General features: G+C 43.9%; 2 protein-coding genes across 3 annotated transcripts; both read left to right on the plus strand.

The window, feature by feature from the left end:
• Positions 1 to 1,496: 1,496 nt before the first annotated feature.
• LOC136540141 (chloride channel protein CLC-d-like) lies at positions 1,497 to 16,561 on the plus strand. Of its 2 annotated transcripts, none has more exons than XM_066532232.1 (23): positions 1,497 to 2,061; positions 2,168 to 2,240; positions 4,370 to 4,591; positions 4,662 to 4,708; positions 4,786 to 4,884; positions 5,587 to 5,661; positions 6,932 to 7,020; positions 11,573 to 11,713; positions 11,810 to 11,880; positions 12,334 to 12,413; positions 12,502 to 12,528; positions 12,755 to 12,814; positions 12,907 to 12,981; positions 13,861 to 14,012; positions 14,203 to 14,338; positions 14,414 to 14,545; positions 14,654 to 14,731; positions 14,815 to 14,870; positions 15,052 to 15,129; positions 15,220 to 15,376; positions 15,459 to 15,560; positions 15,646 to 15,692; positions 16,052 to 16,561. In XM_066532232.1, exons 1-23 carry the CDS (start codon positions 1,864 to 1,866, stop codon positions 16,128 to 16,130), a joined length of 2,274 nt encoding a protein of 757 aa, XP_066388329.1. In that variant the 5' UTR covers positions 1,497 to 1,863; the 3' UTR covers positions 16,131 to 16,561. The 2 variants fall into 2 exon arrangements, with proteins under 2 accessions (XP_066388329.1, XP_066388269.1); XM_066532172.1 differs by having other exon boundaries at positions 1,498 to 2,061; positions 12,502 to 12,651.
• Positions 16,562 to 16,887: 326 nt separating this feature from the next.
• LOC136540295 (proteasome subunit beta type-2-like) lies at positions 16,888 to 19,959 on the plus strand. Its single transcript, XM_066532330.1, has 3 exons — positions 16,888 to 17,312; positions 17,470 to 17,593; positions 19,474 to 19,959. The coding sequence occupies exons 1-3, from the start codon at positions 17,155 to 17,157 to the stop codon at positions 19,822 to 19,824; spliced, it is 633 nt and encodes a 210-aa protein (XP_066388427.1). The 5' UTR covers positions 16,888 to 17,154; the 3' UTR covers positions 19,825 to 19,959.
• The last annotated feature ends 568 nt before the right edge of the window (positions 19,960 to 20,527 follow it).

Below are 20,527 nucleotides of genomic sequence, written 5' to 3' on the forward strand. Positions count from 1 at the left end.
GCCGCGTGTTTGAAATATATTGATAGAAGAATGATAGATTTGATCAAGTATTGGCCGCTAGTTGATCGGGTTGTTTAGGAATAGATGAGTTTGGTTTTGCACAGTTGATTGGAGTAGATGAGTTTGGTTTTTGCACAGTTGATTGGGTTGTTTAGGCATAGACTTTCTTGCAATCGAGTGATCGGGTGGATCAAATATGGCGCTCAAATATATGTTGCAGAAAAAAACTTTTTACATGTACAGGCAAAACATTTAGACATAGTGTTTTGAAAGAAAGAAATAAACTATGTCAATACATGGTGTCTATACTAGAAGTTAATCCCTCTAATGCAAATGGGTGGTAAATGAACAAAATTTCACACTCTTCAAACATCTGGTGATGATCGTTTAGAGCAATTAGTAGGGTCATTACTCAGACCTCTAAACCTAAGTTGCAATGAAAATGGTCATCAGTTTTTGGAATGTCGCCATTTTGCATGGATAATCAATCGTGGTGTGATGCATAGTCAATCATTCCAAGCCCAACATTATATCGTAATTATTAGATCTCCCAAATAAGGACTTAGACAAATTTAAGTTTTTTTAAAAAGGGAGGTTCCCAAATCCTACTTAGCCTTGATCTGATAGGCATTACTAAATAAAACATCGCAAAAAAGCTAGCTGTTCGGCTCAAGGTTTTTGCGGCTGATAAGCCGACTGATGCTGGTTTGTTGTGAGAGAAAACACTGTACCATGCCTGATAAGCCGGGCCGATAAGTTTAAATGAACAACGCCAATATTACTGCACGTAGAAAAACACTAAGTACCCACATTATACATCCTCTAATTAGCGAGCTATTACTCCTCTAACTCAGTCCTATTTAACTATTACTTCATGTAGAATATTATACTTTACATATATAACTCGCAACGCCATGTTATAACCTCTTTGACATTTTTTCCTCTATTTTAGCATACTTCCTTTTCCATGAAACAAATACTTTATCTCAAAAAAATGATCCATCATTGGTAAAAATATTCTACTTGATTCAAAAAAGACCATTGAGTCAAACTCCTCTAACTCAGTCCTATTTAACTATTACTGCATGTAGAATATTATACTTTACATATATAACTCGCAACGCCATGTTATAACCTCTTTGACATTTTTTCCTCTATTTTAGCATACTTCCTTTTCCATGAAACAAATACTTTATCTCAAAAAAATGATCCATCATTGGTAAAAATATTCTACTTGATTCAAAAAAGACCATTGAGTCAAAAAGGCTTAATTAGATCTTACTCCATTCATTCTAAATTACAAGTCATTTTAACTTTGTGTGAGAATCAAAACATACCAAATTTATATAAGCCGGAGAAAACTACACTCAATTCTCAACATCGCCCTGGGGGCTGCGGGGACAATCATTTTCGCTATGTGGAGTTTAATTGGACTTTGGGCCGTGGCGCAGCCACTCTTCCCAAGTTAAGGCCCACCACGAGTCTACGACCAGTTGACTACGTGCTCCGGCATCTCCTCCGCCGGTGGCATCTCCCCCGGGCGCTGCGCCGTCGATCCCCCGTGGCGCAGTCAAACAGCCCAGCGGCGGTCTCCGGTTCAGATTCCAGCACCGCGCCAGGGCGCGCTCCCCTACCGCGGCGAACGACCGCCAAGGACACGCGCACGCAGACGCAGGCACTCTCCCAGCAAATCCCGTATGCCACACACATCCTAAACACGCCACAAATTGACGGGATCAACTAGACGAACTCTTGGCTCCAAAGCTTTCCCGGCCAGTCTCGTAGCAACCCTTCCCCTACCCCGATCGAGCCGTTGGAATCGCGCGTCTCGGTCGGGATCCGGCGCCGCCGCAGGCCGATCCGATGCTCTCCGGCGTCGACCACGACGTCCCCGACGGCATCGGGATGGCGCGGCTCGCGTGGACACGCCTCCCCACCGCCGACGGGGAGGGGGCAGGCCCCTCCACTTTCGCGGCCGCGGGCGGCGAGCTCTTGTCCGCCGCCGCCATGGAGAGCCTCGACTACGAGGTCATCGAGAACTACGCGTACCGGGAGGAGCAGGTACGCGCCGCCCCCGCCCATCTGCTCCTGATACTGCCCTCGGCTCTGGAGCGTGTGGTTTTGGTGTGCGGTCAGCTTAGTTGTTTGTGTTGCTGGGTCGGCGCAGGCGCAGCGGAGCAAGTTCTGGGTGCCCTACTACGTCATGCTCAAGTGGCTGTTCTCTCTGCTGATCGGCGTTGGTGAGCACTCTGTTTGATTCTTTGTTGTCATCATCATGTTATAATTAGCCATTTGTCTGGTTCTGTGAGCTTAGTATAGCAATCGTTTTCCCCTGAGGTGTTGTCTACTTGCCTGACTACACTTGTATCACTTAAACTGTGAGCCTAATTGCACAAAATTTAGTTCAGATGAGTGATGAGTCTCATCCAACTGAGTTTCGGACTTGGGTTTGTATTATCATATTACTAATGTGTTAGGCAGATAAAGAAAATGTGCAATGCAACCAAAAAATCTACTACAGTATTTTTGAACTGAAAGTGCAGAACACGTAAAAGCGAGTTTCGGACTTGGGTTTGTATTATCATATTACTAATGTGTTAGGCAGATAAAGAAAATGTGCAATGCAACAAAAAAATCTACTACAGTATTTTTGAACTGAAAGTGCAGAACACGGAAAAGCCATGTAAAATCAGCTGTATAAAAGGATTAGATGCCCTCATGGTTTAGGCTGTGTAATTGCTAAAAGGTGGGGGTGATTGGCTTAGTGCTGGTTACCATTTTTTTCAGAACACTGAATTTAGCATGAAGCCATGAATGGGCAACATATGGAGTAATGGTTAAGCGAGAGCTTTGCTGCTATACTGCACACTTTCTGTTTAACGAATTGCGCATTCTTATCATATATGGCACTGCTCCTTCTAAATGTTGTACTGTATTTTATGAAAGTGGAATCCCAGAGTATGGTTTAGTATTTGTTATTTACCACAGTTTGCAGATTCTCTATTACCTTCATTCCTATTTGAGTACTTTTATCACAACACAAGGGGCCTGTTTGGTTGGTGCCTGCCAGGCAGCTACACCAGGTGTCTGATTTCGGTCGCCTAGGGTCAGATCCACCTGCCTGGGTGCAGGCCCTCAGGCCAGGGCGCCAACCAAACACCCCCAAACTTTTGTCCTCTATTTTGTTAAGTTGTATCTGATAGGATGACCATTGCAGTCCGTGCATCTGATCTAGTTTATTCTATACCTCATTATTTGATTCACAGATGGATTCTGGTGCTCACCATACATGAACAAGGATTATGCTTAGTAATTCTTTTTGGAAAACTTGATGGATTCGGGTGGGTAGCATCTTGGGTTCACTAAATTCCCAGTTGGGGTACAAACAGACATCATGAACTCATAAATAGTACCTAAACATAAAGATTGGTGTTGCAGGGTTCAAAACAATTCATGCAACATGTTACAAAAGGAAACTCTTTTTGTGACGGTATAATGGCCCTGTTTGGAATAGCTTAATTTTTAGGCGATTTTCTCAATAGCTGGCTTTTTCTATGAGCAATCTTTTCTAAGAAGCGCTTTATAGGAAAAGCTGCCTGTGGGCATCATGCTTCAGCGAACTAAAAGCAAGCTCCTGAGCTCAACGTTAGCCACAGGGTAGAGCTTGTCGCTGCCCCAATCAACCTTCCAGGCAACCAAATTGAGCACCTAGTTACGCAAATCGAACTTTAGTACACAAATCCCAATCAAACCCACACAAGCCAGCGGAGCTGGAGAAGCTGTGTGGCCAAGGGCTTGTGGAGCAGAAGTGGCGAGGGGCAGCATGGTCAAGGGCTGGCGGAGGTGTGCTGCTGGCAGCTCAGAGGTGCATGGTGTGGCTTCTCCTGGGCAGTGGCGGCGTCGACCATGACCTCAACGCCGGCGTGCCGTCTCCGCGAGCGAGCTTTGGGGAGGTGGATGTTGCCTGGTGGCGCTATGAGGAGGCCGATGCAGAGCGGCACTGCAAGGAGGCGGATGCAGAGGGAGTCACATGGGGGAGGAGAACGGTGCTAGTGAGGAGGGAGGGAGGTGCTGTGAGTTAGCGAGGAAAAAAGCTGAGAAGCTGGGGTGCGATGGCTTCTGAGCATTTCAAATTTCACGTTTGGGCTGGCTTGTGGCTTAAAAGAAACATAAGCTGAGATGGGGTTGCCAAACAGGGCCAACATATGTTGAATGATTCAGCTAATGAGAAACTATGCCTTCTTCCTTTTTTTTGAATAGAGACTTTAAGCATATAAGACTGTTACTGTTATGAGATATATTTTATACTCCAAGTTTTACTTGCATTGTTTGATTCTTCTTGCACTTGATATCATTTTCTGGTTTGTAGGTACTGGATTAGCTGCTATATTCATAAACCTGGCTGTTGAGAACTTCTCTGGATGGAAATATACTGCGACATTTGCTATAATAAAGCACTCATATTTTGTGGGATTCTTCGTGTACACAGTTTTCAATTTAGCCCTGGTCTTCTCTTCTGTATATATAGTCACAAACTTTGCTCCAGCAGCTGCTGGATCTGGTATTCCAGAGATCAAAGGTTACTTAAATGGTAAGGTTTAGTTACTGAAACATTTGGTACTGTCGTTGAGAAATTGATGTAGTTTGAAGTCTTTATGCAGGAGTGGATACACATGGAATCCTCCTTTTCAGGACATTAGTTGGGAAGGTGGGTTTACAACTTTTTACATTGCTTTCTTCAGCTAATATGATGTATTATCTCATATATGCTGCTTTGTGCCATAGATCTTTGGGAGCATTGGATCAGTTGGAGGTGGATTGGCTCTAGGAAAAGAAGGGCCTCTTGTTCATACTGGGGCCTGCATTGCTTCGCTTCTTGGACAAGTGGGTTTATGATCATGATTTGAACATCTCCATTCACTAGTTATCCACAAGTTGAAGATGTGGATTTATGCTATGTACTTCACTACTTCTATCATGTCTATTGTTGTCTTCTTTGGTTAGAATAGATTTCAAAAGAACAGGCCGTTGTGGTATCTCATTGTCCTGAAAGATAGTAAATGAGCTGTCAAAGTCAAAAAGTAAAAAACAGATTCCCACAAGCATCGATTTAGGAACCTTGGAGACGTTCTCAATAAGTTGTGGCATTCAACATGACAATTCTCATGTTCATATTGTGTGCTGACAAAGGGCTGTTGATACATGTCGACAAGTGTAGCTTTTGGTGTGTTTGTATGTAGAAAGATATAACCAATGGTTGGCTACTCAGATTTTGGTGCTAATATGCTGTGCTTGGGGCAAAAAAGGTAGATCTGCAACAATCAATGATGTTATACTAAGCAATAGTGAACTACTGAACTAGTGATGCTCACAAAGTGAACTAATCGACAGCTTTAGGGTCAACCTGTATTTTGAATTGATATTGACTGGCCCAACAAAATCTGTTCACCAAGGCCAACACATAAAGACATGACAGCAGATTAGCTTTTTTGTTCTACTTCATTTCCACTTGGAAGTATTTTGTTGCTATCATATGAAAATGCTTCATACTATCAAGTGTCGACTAATTCTATGCATGTGGTATAGGGTGGATCTGCAAAGTACCACTTGAGTTCTAGGTGGGTACGGATTTTTGAAAGCGATCGTGATAGGCGAGACCTTGTAAGTTACTTTTGGCCATGCAATCTATCTATTACTTATGCCTCCATGAATAGCTATTAGGTAAAGTCACTCAAGGCTTTTTTTTTTGTCATACATTATACTTAAATCTTCAAATTATCTTGAATTCTTGGTTTCTTTGTGCCATTTAGTTGTACTAGGCCATCTTGTGACATGAAAAAAAAGACTGTGTAAACAAATGTAAACCACTCATACCCTGTTTGCAGCCCAGCAGAAATTGAGTGTAGTCTGGTTCAAGGACATATTTTTGGACTTTTGGTAGTATATGAAAATGATGCTGTATTATTTACCAAGACATTTGCCTTGTCATAACACTGTTGGTCAAGATCATCCGAGTGGAGTGGTTCAGATGTGAATGTTCTTGGTTTGTATGGCAATTGCAAGACTTGCCTGTTTAGACTTTAGACACTCAAGTCTACACTTTGTTATCCTAGTGTTGTCAAATGACAGACATATCTGCTTGCAATACGCCAATACCTTAATGGCCCAGCTGCATCTTCTCTATTGAAATGTGAGGATTAATAGCAAGCACCACTGTCACACTTCCTTGCTGGTGCATCCTTACCTACCACATGAGAATTGAGCCTTATTGGCTGAGATTGCTGCAGCAGCAGCTTTGCAGCTGCTGAGCACCAACCAACCAGTTTCAACAGCGTAGAGTAGTACTGAATCCATGCAGCAGCAGCTGCTGCAGCTAAAACTAGCACAGCCGATCAGGCCCTTTGCTAATACCTTAGCTTCTCCCAATCAGTCAACCTTAAAAATTCACTGGAATTGAAATGCCTAAATAGATGAATCCGTCTCAAGTTTTTTTTTTTTTTACTAATCCGTTTCAAGTTTTCCTTTTTCATGTGGCAACTCATTTTTGTTTTCGAGGTTATACAACTTAACATTCTTTGGCCAAGTCATGTAGATATTGTTAAAGCAAGCCCTCAAGAAAAGGCTGTTAAGATAAAGCAGATTGTTGGCAGGGAATCAAGTTTTAAGGCTAACAAGCTGCCAAACAAGTCTTTATTCAAATTTGTTTTTTCTTGAACTTGTTGTTTTTAGCACCTTCTGATACACATGCTCTATCAGACTCTTTAATTTCTGGAACTAAGGACAATAAGGAAAAAAGGAAAGTAATATGGAAAATTAGCACCTTTCAATCTTGAAGAATTCTTATATATAATGTCGAATGCATTCCGAACTTTTTTTTAAGAATGAAAGGGTTATAATATTGAAGCTCTCAAAACTATTAATGTTTCAAAAGGTGACATGTGGATGTGCAGCTGGAGTTGCTGCAGCCTTCAGAGCTCCTGTTGGTGGGGTACTATTCGCCTTAGAGGAAGTTACTTCCTGGTAAGATTGTTCTATCAACTTTTTACCTTATGATGGATAAATTGACACATAATTGGAAAGTTAGCGATTTAGAGCGCTGATGTTATGACCGGCATCCCCTATGCCAGGCGCAGGCCCAATAGTGGCTAGGGGGCCGGTCTGTTAAGGGGCTTAGAGGCCCAATTTATCGCTTATTTGGTATTTTCTTAGAGATAGATATAATTCCTTAATTATAGCATCTATAGGGAAGGATCACAACAACAACAACAACAAAGCCTTTAAGTCCCAAACAAGTTGGGGTAGGCTAGAGTTGAAACCCATCAGAAGCAATCAAGGTTCAGGCACGTGAATAGCTGTCTTCCAAGCACTCCTATCTAAGGCTAAGTCTTTGGGTATATTTCATCCTTTCAAGTCTCCTTTTATTGCCTCTACCCAAGTCGGGATGATTGGAATTAAGCAGAAAGCAACAATTAAGTTGCTGGCTTCCCTTGGGAGCCAGCTGTTCCAGCCCTCTCCCTCGCGTGAACAGTACCCGCGTTACTGTAGCGCGACGTGAACTCTAGGGCTGCAGCAGCAGCCGTCGCTCTCGCCGACGTCGAGAGTACAGACCACGTCCTCCCCTCTTCCACCCCTATAACCTGCGCAGCAACACCGGTAGGGCATCAAGTCCTATCAATCTGGTATCAGAGATCTCTGGTTCGATCATGTCCAGCCCTCTACTGAGTTCTTCCCACCCGCCGCCACCAGCGTCTTCGTCGGCGCTGCTGCCCCACACAGCAGGCGCGCCGGCATTGGGCGCGCTGGCGTCCTCAGGGGCGCTTGCGCCCTTTGCCCCGGCGCCGTCCGCCCTCGTCCTCACCCCGGAGCAGATGACGGCCGCAATCCTGGAATTAGGGCAGGCCGTGGCGGGCATCAGGGCCTTCCTCGTCGGGCCCTATGCGCCCCAGCCGCAGCCCCAGCTGCCACCTCCTCCGCCGCCACACCAACAGCAGCTACCCCCGCAGCCGCCGCCCTCGGCCGCGACCACGGCGCCGGTCATCTCGTACTAGTATGGGATGCCCTACGACGGGACTACGACGACCTCGTTCCCAGCCGCGCCGACGCCGTCCCAGGGCATTCCCATCTAGCAGATCAAGTTCCCGCCGTCGCCGTCACCGCTTTCGGCTTGGATCGCCGGTTCGTCGAAACCCATCTACACGGCGCCCAGTCCCCAGCCGCACCTACCGCCGCTCCCGACCACCGGGGCTGTCATGGCGCCTGGCGGCGCCCCGGCTCCGGGCGTCCTCTACGGCGGGGTGGACGGCCCCCTGTTCCACGGCGGCAGCCTGATGCCGCCGCGTTGCCCTCGCTGGACAGCACGGGCGCGGCGCCCTCGGCCGCCGCACAGGACCCGCCGCCGCCCAAGTTTTATAAGTTGGAGTTCGCCACATATGACGGCTCCGTTGATCCCCTGAATTGGCTCAACCAGTGTGAGCAATTCTTTCAGGGTCAGCGCACGCTCGCCTCCGACCGTACCTGGCTCACCTCCTATCATCTTCGGGGGGCGGCCCAGACTTGGTACTACGCCCTCGAGCAGGACGAGGGCATGCCACCGTGGGAGCGCTTCAAGGAGCTGTGTCGTCTGCGCTTCGGCCCTCCGATCCGCGGGAGTCGGCTGGCTGAGCTGGGCCGGCTGCCGTTTGTTTCCACTGTGCAGGAGTTCGCCGATCGCTTCCAGGCGGTGGCATGTCACGCTCGGGACGTCTCCACGCGTCAGCGGGCCGAGCTCTTCTTTGGTGGCCTTCCGGATCATATCCGGGTGGACGTGGAGATGCGCGACTCCCCGGACCTCCAGACGGCCATGTAGTACGCCCGGGCGTTCGAGCGTCGTGCGGCTGCCATGCAGCCGGCGCCGGCTCCTGTCAGGGTCAGCCTCCTCCGGCGTGCGCACCCGGGGCGGCCCAGGCGGGGCAGGCCCCCGCGGTGCCCCCGTTTCGCTGCCTTACACCGGCGGAGCAGCTGGAACGTCGTCGCCGAGGACTATGCTACAACTGCGACGAGCCCTACGTCCCTGGACATGTGTGTCAGCGACTCTTCTACCTGGAGTCCGGGGACTACATTGAGGAGGACGCCGCGCCCACCGAATACGGGGACGCGGCCATACCAACAGAGGACTCTTGACGAGTTCCGCAAGCACTTCCCCGACTTCCAACTCGAGGACGAGTTGTTTGCGCAGGCGGGGAGAGATGTTATGACCGGCATCCCCTATGCCAGGCGCAGGCCCAATAGTGGCTAGGGGGCCAATCTGTTAAGGGGCTTAGAGGCCCAATTTATCGCTTATTTGGTATTTTCTTAGAGATAGATATAGTTCCTTAATTATAGCATCTATAGGGAAGGATAAATACTTGTAATCGGGGATTATTGGAATTAAGCAGAAAGCAACAATTAAGTTGCTGGCTTCCCTTGGGAGCCAGCCGTTCCTGCCCTCTCCCTCGTGTGAACAGTACCCGCGTTACTGTAACGTGACGTGAACTCTAGGGCTGCAGCAGCAGCCGTCGCTCTCGCTGCCACGGCCCCTCGCCGACGTCGAGAGTACAGACGACGTCCTCCCCTCTTCCACCCCTATAACCTGCGCAGCAACACCGGTAGGGCATCAAGTCCTATCAGCTGATGACTTGTTCGAGTTTCCGATCTGTAGTTTCCCTAATCGTCTTCTCTGAATTTAACAAACTACTATTTCAGTTATAGAAATATTGTGTTTTATATGCTTGAAAATAAACAGTGTTAACAACTCAGCTTTTGTTATTTCTTTTTCTTTTCTAACTTATATATCTTTTTTGCTACTTTATTTATTCCTTTAGCTGCTGGCAACAAAATCATCAGTACTAATATAGTAATGTGATTCACCTTATGGTTGACTGTAGCAAGTTGAAATGGCTAGTGACATGAAACGCTTAAGAGTTCATTCTGGTCATTCTCATCTCTCTGGTTAATCGATAATAATACTCTTGTAATATGACTTCTATGCAAAATCTACTTATATGAACTACACAGGATCAGTATAAAGTTTTTAAGTTTGTTATCCCTCGAAGGTTGAGAGTTGACTGTATTCCCCATAGTAACAAGATTTTGTGACTGGAGGGAGTATTTAGTGTTTACCACCTTATTAACCATGCCTGTTATGAACTCCCTCATGATAGGCTGCTGTTCTGCCTGCAACATCATGAATACGTGATTGCAAGGTGCAAATTAATTCTAGATTGAATTACAGAGCGCTCTTTCAAGTAGAAGTTTATCAGGAACTGGCTACCTGAGGTGTCCTGTCCCGTAAATGCTATCACCAAACCATCAAGATTTGCAAACGTGAACTCAACAAGTGAACACAATGTTCATTGTGTGTGTATAATGTGATCAGAGTATGGTGGGTGGTCCTGAAATTCTATCCTTAGCGTTTTCTGACTGCATGCTTCTCAAGTTTCAGACTTTCAGTGTAGGATAAAACTGAGAGTTTGACTTGTAGTAGGACACACGGAGATATCCTGAAATATTAAGGTCATATAATTGCACAATGGTCTTAGTGCTATTGACATTATAGTTAACTAAGGCTTTGTGAGTTCATTGCCATCTCCCTTTCTGATGTATACATTTCTTTTCTAACTTTGTACCTAAGTGTTCATACTTCTGTGCGGTGACCTTTCATGCTGCTTGCCAGTTGTTATTCCCTTGCTTCACCTGAAAGCTTGTTTTAGATTTCAGAATAATACTCATTAGCTAGTTTTTGTGGATTTTGTTGGGTACTTTTACTGTGACCTAGAGCCGAGAAACCTAAAATGGATATATGTTATTTGTTAAATTTTTTGTTTTCTGCCTACTGTATTCTTCATGATGTGAATGTGGTTTATAGTTTGTTTTCTGATTAAAAATTTATTTGCTATTTGCACTGTGAGACTGTTTAAGAATATGGATGCGAATGTGGTATGAGGTTTTGGGGCCTGAATGTTATTTTACTCGGACTACTATGTTAGAGTTGGGTCCAACAAAGTTGCATGCATATTTTATTGCACTATGTCTAACTAGCTCGGAGGTTTACATTTTATAGTGTGATGCACATTTCTTCTGGTGAAATAAATAAATGAAAATGCTTAAATTGCTCTATATGAGGGTAAAAAGTCTTTGATGCCTTGATATATAGCAAACTATAATGTTATCTATATTTGGCCAAACTGAATGGATATTCAATCCATATTCATGTTTGAGCATATTTGAATTCATTTAGAAAATACAGGTAGGATGCTTTCAATCCTGAGTAGCATTCATCAGTTTTCATCCCAACATTTACTGTAGATATTTTGCTATTTTAACATCACAATGATATTTTGCTATTATAATACCGTTAACCATTTCGCCACTTCACCTTTGAAACACCTCTTCAGCGTATTTTGTGTCCATGCATTGGCAACCTCATGCAATAGATTGTTTCTTAGTATGTCTTTGTACTCAATCAGAGTGGCCAAATGACATGAAACACTTGCTTCAACTGTCTGCACTGCACTGCAACATTTGATTGATTCTGTTCACGTTTACATTCCTGAAGGTGGAGAAGTCATCTTATGTGGAGAGTATTCTTCACATCTGCTGTGGTGGCCGTTGTGGTGCGTTCAGCCATGAATTGGTGCAACAGTGGAAAATGTGGTCATTTTGGAGCTGGAGGTTTTATAATCTGGGACATATCTGGGTAAGATAAATCCCCACCCCCCCAATCAGACTGGTCGTGCTTCAATCAGGAAATGACATTTGTGATATAAATTGTTCTTATCCTTTTGATTTGAAGAGGTCAAGAAGATTACTCATATCAGGAACTGTTTCCTATGGCAATTATTGGTGTTATTGGTGGACTTCTTGGTAAGTAACACAGTGTCGATCCAGTGTATCTATAAAAGACAAGTCAGGTTTCACTTAACAATAGTTTCTGTGCTGATTAGGACATCTTAATCCTTTAAATGTGGTCCTCGTCTTTGCATAGTTTATTGTCTTCTTATCGTGCTAGTCATTAACCAGTATAGGGCGGTATAGCTGCATCCTTACAAAATCACTATGCATCTGCTCTTAGGCTGCACTGTACCTATTTCCATGTCAGCTAGTAACTACTCTTTGGAGTCTTTTAGAGACTCTACTATTCAGAATTGGATGAAGTTCTATGGTAAAATGTTGTTATTGAGCGACGCACACAATCCTGAAAACTCATGCCCCAGTAGATTCAAAGTTCCAAACCGATTAACTGAATAAACAGTCCTTTCATGTGTATTAATTCTTTTATCAAATTTTCCTGAATCTAATGTGTTAGTTTCTTTTCAGGGGCATTATTTAATCAACTCACCCTGTATATAACTAAATGGCGGCGAACGTATCTTCATAAGAAAGGGAAACGAGTCCAAGTATGCTGAGTATATGATGGATTTTTAGTGGTAGATTTGCTTCTGTTGTCTGTAGTTCTATTTCTGACATCCATAATAACATTTTCAGATCTTTGAAGCCTGCCTTATATCTTTGGTAACATCCACGATTTCCTTTGTGTTGCCACTACTGAGGAAATGCAGCCCATGCCCTCAGTTAGATACTAATTCTGGAATCGAATGCCCTCATCCACCTGGCACAGATGGGAATTTTGTTAACGTGAGATTTACTTTGTGAATTTCTGCTCAACTTGCATGTTCTCTTCAGCTGTATGATAATGATACTTTCTTTCTTTTATTAATCCTTTGTTTGCATTATGCAGTTCTATTGTTCAAAAGATAGAGAGTACAATGATCTAGCAACCATTTTCTTCAATACTCAGGTTAAGTATCATTAGAGTACTTTCCTTAGTCGAGCATTTTCTTGTAAGTGTACAATTCCTTATGGTCTTATTCGACATGATTTTGTTTGCAGGATGATGCAATACGTAATCTTTTCAGTGCAAAAACATTCCATGAATACAGTGCACAAAGCCTGATCACCTTCCTGGTATCCTTTCTTTTCTTTTTTTATATTTGCATATGTAGTTTTGTTCCTTAGGTATGATTTCTCTATAGGGCTGGAATTGGCTACATTTTGCTGAACTTGTGGTTATATTGATTATCTAGCTAACATTTTGTCATTGTTATTTCGCTGTTATTTGCTATCCTACAATCTTCCAGTACTCTGCTAGGGTTTCATCCTATGCTGTTTATTTACTACATGTTATATAACTGTGGGGCCACTATTAGAAAGTGTCCATCAGATCCAAATAGTCATAATCTCTCACAGCCTGTTTGGATCCTTTCATTTGGTTGGAGTCGGAATCTACTTCATGAACTAGGCTATTTGGCTTAAATTTTGATATTCCACCACTTTCCAAATCTTAAGTGTAGACTTGTATCAAATTCAGAGAGTAAGAAATGGAAAGGGAAACAGTAAGAAATGGAATGTGAGATTCATCACCACCTCCACGGCCCGATCTCCTTCACTCGTCTCTCGAGAGTCTAGACAAAAAGCTCTGTGTGGGGGACTCTCACGGTTGTCGTCAAACTCTCACCGGCTGCAACACCTCAATTAAGATCTGAAATAAAATGTGATTCTTAATTCTTGAAATAAGATTGAATTCCATGGAAACAAACAGGCTCATAGAAATTTAGTTATCTGTTCTTGCCCTGGTAGTGCATTTTGTCCGTAGCTCTCCTGCATGTTTGAGAGAGAAAAGAGAACACATTCTATCAAGTAGAGTAAACCATGATGGGTCACCATTTTTACTGTACCAAAATCTGATATTCGGTTAATCAAGCTACCAAGTTGGCTTTGCTAAAATTAAATGATTACTTTGATGAGTTCTTTCATCTACTTACTTTTCCCCCCTTTGGGTCTCAGGTCATGTTTTATTCCTTAGCTGTTGTGACATTCGGAACTGCAGTTCCGGCTGGCCAGTTTGTTCCAGGAATAATGATTGGATCTACATATGGAAGGCTTGTTGGAATGTTTGTTGTCAAGTTCTATAAGAAACTAAACATTGAGGAGGGCACGTGAGTCCTTGCCATCTCTTTGTATTCACACATGCAATATTGCCATATTAATTTATGCTCGCTTTGCGTTATAGTTTTTGCGTTGAATAGACCTTGACGTCACTATTCTTTTGTTCAAATGGGGATGCTATTTGATGGTTTCTTGGTTGGAACTTGACACAATTTTTATTCATTATCAATATTCTTGTAGGTATGCACTCCTTGGTGCTGCATCGTTTCTCGGAGGTTCAATGAGAATGACTGTATCTTTATGTGTTATCATGGTTGAGATTACAAACAACTTGAAACTCTTGCCATTGATCATGCTTGTTCTTCTAGTTTCTAAGGTACTAACTTTACAACCCATGACTCCTAGTTGAATAGAATGAATGGAATGTGTCTGCTGATTTCAGTTTATGTAGGCAGTTGGTGACTTCTTTAACGAAGGGTTATATGAAGAGCAAGCCCGATTAAGGGGCATCCCTTTACTGGACTCCAGGCCTAAGCAAGTCATGAGAAATATGAATGCAAGGGATGCGTGCAAGAATCAAAAGGTTCTGAAGTTTTTACTCCATTTATCTATTTAAGTGGACTGTGGACATTACCATGCATCACTATTATTACCAGTTCTGATGCATCCAATCTTTTGCCACCTATTTAAGGTTGTCTGCCTACCACGTGTTTCAAGGGTCGTTGATATCGTTTCTGTTTTGCGAACCAACAAGCATAATGGTTTCCCTGTAAGTTTCGTTCGCAGTTGTTAAACAAAGTTTTCATGGGGTTTTGACTAATTGATTTTTCTCCCATTCTTTTCTTGGTTCAGGTTGTTGACCGTGGGCAGAATGGCGAGTCCCTTGTCATAGGTCTTATACTTCGTAGGTAAGATGCAATGCTATGTACTCTTGAACTTGTTTAATGTTTGGGAACTGGGGGTTTTAATTATTGCATTCTGTGAAGGAGACCTAGGTCAATAAGTTATGACAAGTCAATGGGCCAGTAAAGTGAATTATATTATGCATATATTAATCAATACAACGATCTTGTTGTCCTTTTGTTGCAGCCACTTACTGGTACTTCTACAAGCTAAAGTAGATTTCCAGAACAGTCCTTTCCCTTGTGGGCCAGGCGTACTGAACAGGTTTTTGTTTTTATTTTTATATAAGCCAATATAATAACACATCCAATGCACGTTTTCTGGTACTAATCCAATGTTTTTTCTATTATTTAGGCACAATTTTAGTGACTTTGTTAAACCAGCATCAAGTAAAGGAAAGTCAATTGATGACATTCATTTGACAGAGGATGAACTGGGGTTGTATTTGGATCTTGCCCCATTTTTAAATCCTTCACCATATGTAGTGCCAGAGGACATGTCGTTGGCAAAGGTAAATCATGTCTTTTACTTTTGGATCTTACATCTATTTTGCTGAGTCAGTTATGTGATAATCTTTATACCGATGATTTCAGGTGTACAATCTCTTCCGTCAACTTGGATTGAGACATATATTTGTTGTTCCTAGGCCTTCTCGTGTTGTAGGATTGATTACCAGAAAAGATTTATTACTTGAGGTGATAAGTTATACTTTTAGCTTAAGAGTTGAGGAATATATTTTTTATATCTGGAATCCCTTTTACGAGTGTTATGGTATTTCAGGAGGATAGCAACAATGTGATGGCGGAGCTCCAATCGACGAGTGTAAGGTTTTGATGCTCCTGCCCCCCAGATATTATCTGCATCTGCAAGCCTGTACATTGTCACAAGTAACTTATATTCTGATTGCATTTGCTTCAAAACTGAGGTTTCAATTACTGGGCTGCTATTGGTGCCTGCCTGGTGAACATTGTTAGGAGCTCTCCTGACATTGCATTGGCTATAGTAAAAAGCCCATTTGCATAGATTTTTGGTTAGATGCTCATGACATGCTAGAGAGGAAATCTTGGAAGGCAGGATGTATCATTGAAACATTCTGGTTGCATCTGTACAACACTGTCTTAGTTAGCGTCCGTTTAAGAGAAAAAGGGTCAACATTTTGGACTGATAGAGTTATTTTTATGCACAGGAGCTTGCTGAACGGCAAAATGGTCGGCGGTAATGTACATCTGGAACGTCCTCTTCTTGACAACCTAGTGATTGAATAGATTATAGATACAAAGCGGCATGTGTCTCGAGATAATTTTGATAGCTAGCAGTTAACCTTGCACTGCATGATGGGCCATATGGGTATCCCATTCCCTCTTACTTTACATGAATGAAGCGGCACTGAACGGATAATGCAGCATGGTTTGGACTGCCAAGTGTTGCGCATGCATGTTGCCGTTGCGCATCACTTCGCTCTGTCTGCGGTGGCAATGGAGGTGATTTCCCGGTGCCGTGTGTATAGTTTAGGTGATTGTAACTCAAATTGTTCATACACATCATCCATGTATCCCCACATTCCCACGGTAAATTTCCAAGGCTCTGTTTTGGCGGTTGTAAGTAGATATTTGTCATCTGTGATACGATGACAAAAGCTACGTAGATTTGCTTGTACTTTTCATGAAAGTATGATACGAGGCTACAAATTTCCTTCCGTTCCGGTTGTAATCGCTGGAATATTCCATTGACTGCACTACATGCTGCCCGGTCTCGATCTGTTTTTGCGTGCCTGAGAGCGAAAGCTGGGGCTTAACGTAAACGAGTTTAATCCAACACAGAGGAGTTCGAATCGGAAAATCCCGCGTGTCCGACACTGGTTGTGGTTGTAACAGGAAAGGGTTGTCAGCACTTGACTTTATAAATATAAATCAAGGGGCGCACTGGACTATATATAAATAAATAAATAAATAAATAAAGGGGGCCTATGGCTTGCACCATTGAGATCAGTAAAATTCGGTTTCTGATTACTGCAATTTCATCACAACAAGAAAAGAAGGCCTGCCCAGCCCGCACATAGCAATCAGAGCAACAGAAGAAAGCCCAGCCAGCCCGCAACACAGCTGCGAAGACATCAGGCCCGCCGGAAAAAAAAAAATCCGAACGCCTCTCTTCTTTCTTCTACCCCAAGACGAACTCGGTGAACTCTTTCCGGGTCGTTCCTCCCCCTGCCTGTCTATATACGCCCGTTTCTCTCTCCTCGCGCAACATCGGAAGCACGCAAGCGAGGAGTCCAGTCCAGTCCCGGCAATGGAGTGCGTTTTGGGCGTGGTTGGCCGCGACTTCGCGGTGGTGGCGGCCGACACCTCCGCCGTGCAGAGCATCCTCGTCCACAAGACCGACGAGGACAAGGTGATGGTCCTCGACTCGCACAAGCTGATGGGCGCTTCAGGGGAGCCTGGTGACCGGTAGGTTCCTCCGCCCTCGCCGATCCGTCCGTTCGGCGGCCCGGCCCGTCGATTCCATGTTCGCTTTTTTTTAGGGTTTTGTGTGTGTCGCGCGATCTGATCCCGATCTGCCTGGGTTTCTGCGGGTTCTGATTGGGGGGCGTTTCTGTTGGCGCAGGGTGCAATTTACGGAGTTCATACAGAAGAACCTCCACCTGTACCAGTTCCGCAACACCATCCCGCTCTCAACAGCTGCCGCCGCCAACTTCACACGCGGCGAGCTCGCCACAGCCCTTCGCAAGGTACCAGTCCGAATTAATCATGTTCCTTTCTTTGCGTTACTGGGTTTGCCTACAAAAAGGTCGAGCTTTTAGAGTAGAATTGGATTTCTAGAGTTTGGTTTAGGGTGGATTAGGGTTAGGCGTAGTCAGGTAGTAAGGCCGATGCGGGTGTTCAAGGTTCGATTGGATGGATATTATTGCATGGTGTTCAATTTGTAGTCGATGGTGATTAAAGAGCAAGCTTAGTTTTGTGAAGGGGGGGCTGATTTCATTAAGCCAGGGGCTGATTGAGGAATTATGGGCAACTGAAACAGGGGGTAAGAGACGTGTGTCCAAGTTTTCTAAGCACTTTACCCATTGGAAAAAAAATGGTTTGTGGATGAACTGGTTCAGTTGTTCAGTAATAACCTAACATCTTCGAGTTTCAAACACATCACATAGCAGCACTGAACCGATAAGATTTGACGAATTAAATTGTGCAGGCTTGCTAAAGATTGTATTTTTAATGTCTCTGTATGTATAGTTTAAGGTCATCCCCTGTGTTGTTTGAGGTGAAATATATGGTGTTTGCATATGAAATTTGCTCCTAGAATCAGTTAGCAGCATTTTTGTTCAGTATTTGCTTCAAGTTTGAGCAAATTTGTGTGGTAAATATTCCTGTATTTAAATTGTAGCACAGTTGTGTGATGTGGACTACTTGCAAAATTCTTAGGCTGTGGAAATCATATTTATGTTATATTTTGTCTATTCCTTGACGTCTAGTTATCTTGGTAATATATTCTCTTTGAGCCAGAATAGTTTTAAAAAATGATTACATATTTACATCCTATCTGCGAAGGGCGGGCCTGGTGCAAGCGGTAGAGTCTTACCGCCTGTGACCGGAAGGTCCTGGATTCGAGTCGTGGTCTCGCATTACACAGGCGAGGGTAAGGCTTGCCACTGACACCCTTCCTCAGACCCCGCACAGAGCGGGAGCTCTCTGCACTGGGTACGCCCTTTATTTACATCCTATCTTCGTTGTGCGATGTCTGCCATTTATTTGGTATATATATCATAATATCATAATTTATCGTGTGGCCATACGCCTAGACCCAAGCAAGTCTTAAGATAAGTCAAAGTAAAACATAGTTGCAGATTAGGTGGAATAGTCTCGCTACACATGGTGCATGCTTTGCATTCCCCAACAATTTTAGCAGCATGCTTTCAGTTCTCCAGCGGTAGGTTCATGTTCATGGAGCTTCTGTAGACACCAGTAATCCATGTACTACTAGATTCACTCTGAGATTTCAGATTGATTGTTGCAATGGGTAGGACTGTTTATTATGTTCCCTTCAAGGAAGATTATACCCTTTTTGTTTCTTTGTATTTTTCCTGTCAATCATTTCTGGGGTGTAATTGCAACTGTACAGTATATTGTGGTATTTTGATTTTTACTTGATCACAATGTTGCTTCACTATATATGCAGATGGAAGTTTAGATTTTACTTGATATAGCAATATGAAATGTATGGGCCTGGAATAATAGTCATGGCTACTAATATTAATTTCTAGACAAATTGTGGAGTGATGTTGCAGTATTTGCCTGTGCTTGAATTGCATTGGCCTCTGATTGCAATTGTACTTCGAGGGAGCACTGGGCTGTTTTCATTTTAAGAATTCCAACTGTTTGCTTTTGATGCTTGCTGCGGCCATGAAATGTGCTGCATATGTGCCACCATTTGTCATCCCAATCATAAAGAATTGCAGCCAATTAATAAATGCTTGTTTGTTTTGCTGTTTTTCTAAGAGCACTTACGTTGATAACATCTTTTTCTGCATTTTGTCAGCTATGTATTATCCTCTTTATTGAGGTTTTAACATGTCCCTCTCCCCTGACACATGTTTCATGTTTACGTTGTCAGAATCCATATATGGTCAATATTATTCTTGGTGGTTATGACAAGGATGTTGGCGCTTCCCTGTACTACATCGACTACATTGCAACCTTGCACAAGATTGACAAGGGTGCTTTTGGGTACGGATCATATTTCTGCTTGTCTCTGATGGACAAGTTGTACCACCCGGACATGACTGTTGAGGAAGCAGTAGATCTTGTTGACAAGTGCATTAAGGAGATTCGGCTGCGATTGGTTGTCGCCCCCCAGAACTTCGTGATCAAGATTGTTGACAAGGATGGGGCGAGGGAGTACGCGAGGCGTGAACTCGTCGGCGACAATGCACCTGTTGATGCTGCAATCACAGTTGCTGCCTGAGGCATGAAGTTGTTGGAAGTTAAACTGTGTTAATTGTTTTCTCAGCGAGGATACTTATGTAATCACAGGATACTGGTGGGGGTCCCAGAACTGTTTTATCAATTTTAGCCCAGACGTGTAATTCTGTTTCTGCTATTCATGTCTTTGCTGAGTACAAGTTTACAAGTAGTGTTTGACGCTTGACAATGCTGCCTCTGCGAGTGCACCATTTCTGATCACTGAAATGAACAGAAAACCTGTGCCAGCTACATACGCTGATGCTGGGCATCCTTGTCCCCTGACTATTACACGCCGACCCCTTGGAGCTACGTACGATACAACATTTTTTTTAATTCTAACACTTTTTTGTAAACTAATTTTAATTCTAACATTATTTTTTTTCTTCAAAACTAATACTTTTGGCCACGTCTATTGTCATGGCGCGGCGAAAAGCTTGTGCCGCGCCATGCATAGTGGCGTGACGGGTGGATGACGTGGCGACAACCGGAAATGCTGACTGATGATGTGGCAGGGTCTACTGCGCCACCGATTTTGGCGCGGCAGTGACGCGCCCTGAGCACGCCCGCCGCCGAGCACGCCACGGCCGTCGGTCGCCCGCTGCGCCCGCACGCCGGCGCGCCACCCCCTCCGGCCACGCACGGCGGCTGTCCGCCGCGCCTGCCGAGGCCAGTGCCCGCGCCTCCCGGCCCGGTCTAGCGCGCCA

This window comes from Miscanthus floridulus, chromosome 1, assembly GCF_019320115.1.
Source record: "Miscanthus floridulus cultivar M001 chromosome 1, ASM1932011v1, whole genome shotgun sequence".
Taxonomy (NCBI): Eukaryota; Viridiplantae; Streptophyta; class Magnoliopsida; order Poales; family Poaceae; genus Miscanthus; species Miscanthus floridulus.

Excerpts from the sequence above, each read along its gene's own strand:
- LOC136540141 (XM_066532172.1), top strand. The coding sequence starts at position 1,864 with ATGCTCTCCGGCGTCGACCACGACGTCCCCGACGGCATCGGGATGGCG. Across the intron at positions 5,662-6,931 it reads ATCGTGATAGGCGAGACCTT|GTGACATGTGGATGTGCAGC; the intron begins GTAAGTTACTTT and ends ATGTTTCAAAAG. Across the intron at positions 15,693-16,051 it reads CTCCAATCGACGAGTGTAAG|GAGCTTGCTGAACGGCAAAA; the intron begins GTTTTGATGCTC and ends TTTTATGCACAG.
- LOC136540295 (XM_066532330.1), top strand. The coding sequence starts at position 17,155 with ATGGAGTGCGTTTTGGGCGTGGTTGGCCGCGACTTCGCGGTGGTGGCG. Across the intron at positions 17,313-17,469 it reads TCAGGGGAGCCTGGTGACCG|GGTGCAATTTACGGAGTTCA; the intron begins GTAGGTTCCTCC and ends CTGTTGGCGCAG. Across the intron at positions 17,594-19,473 it reads TCGCCACAGCCCTTCGCAAG|AATCCATATATGGTCAATAT; the intron begins GTACCAGTCCGA and ends TTACGTTGTCAG.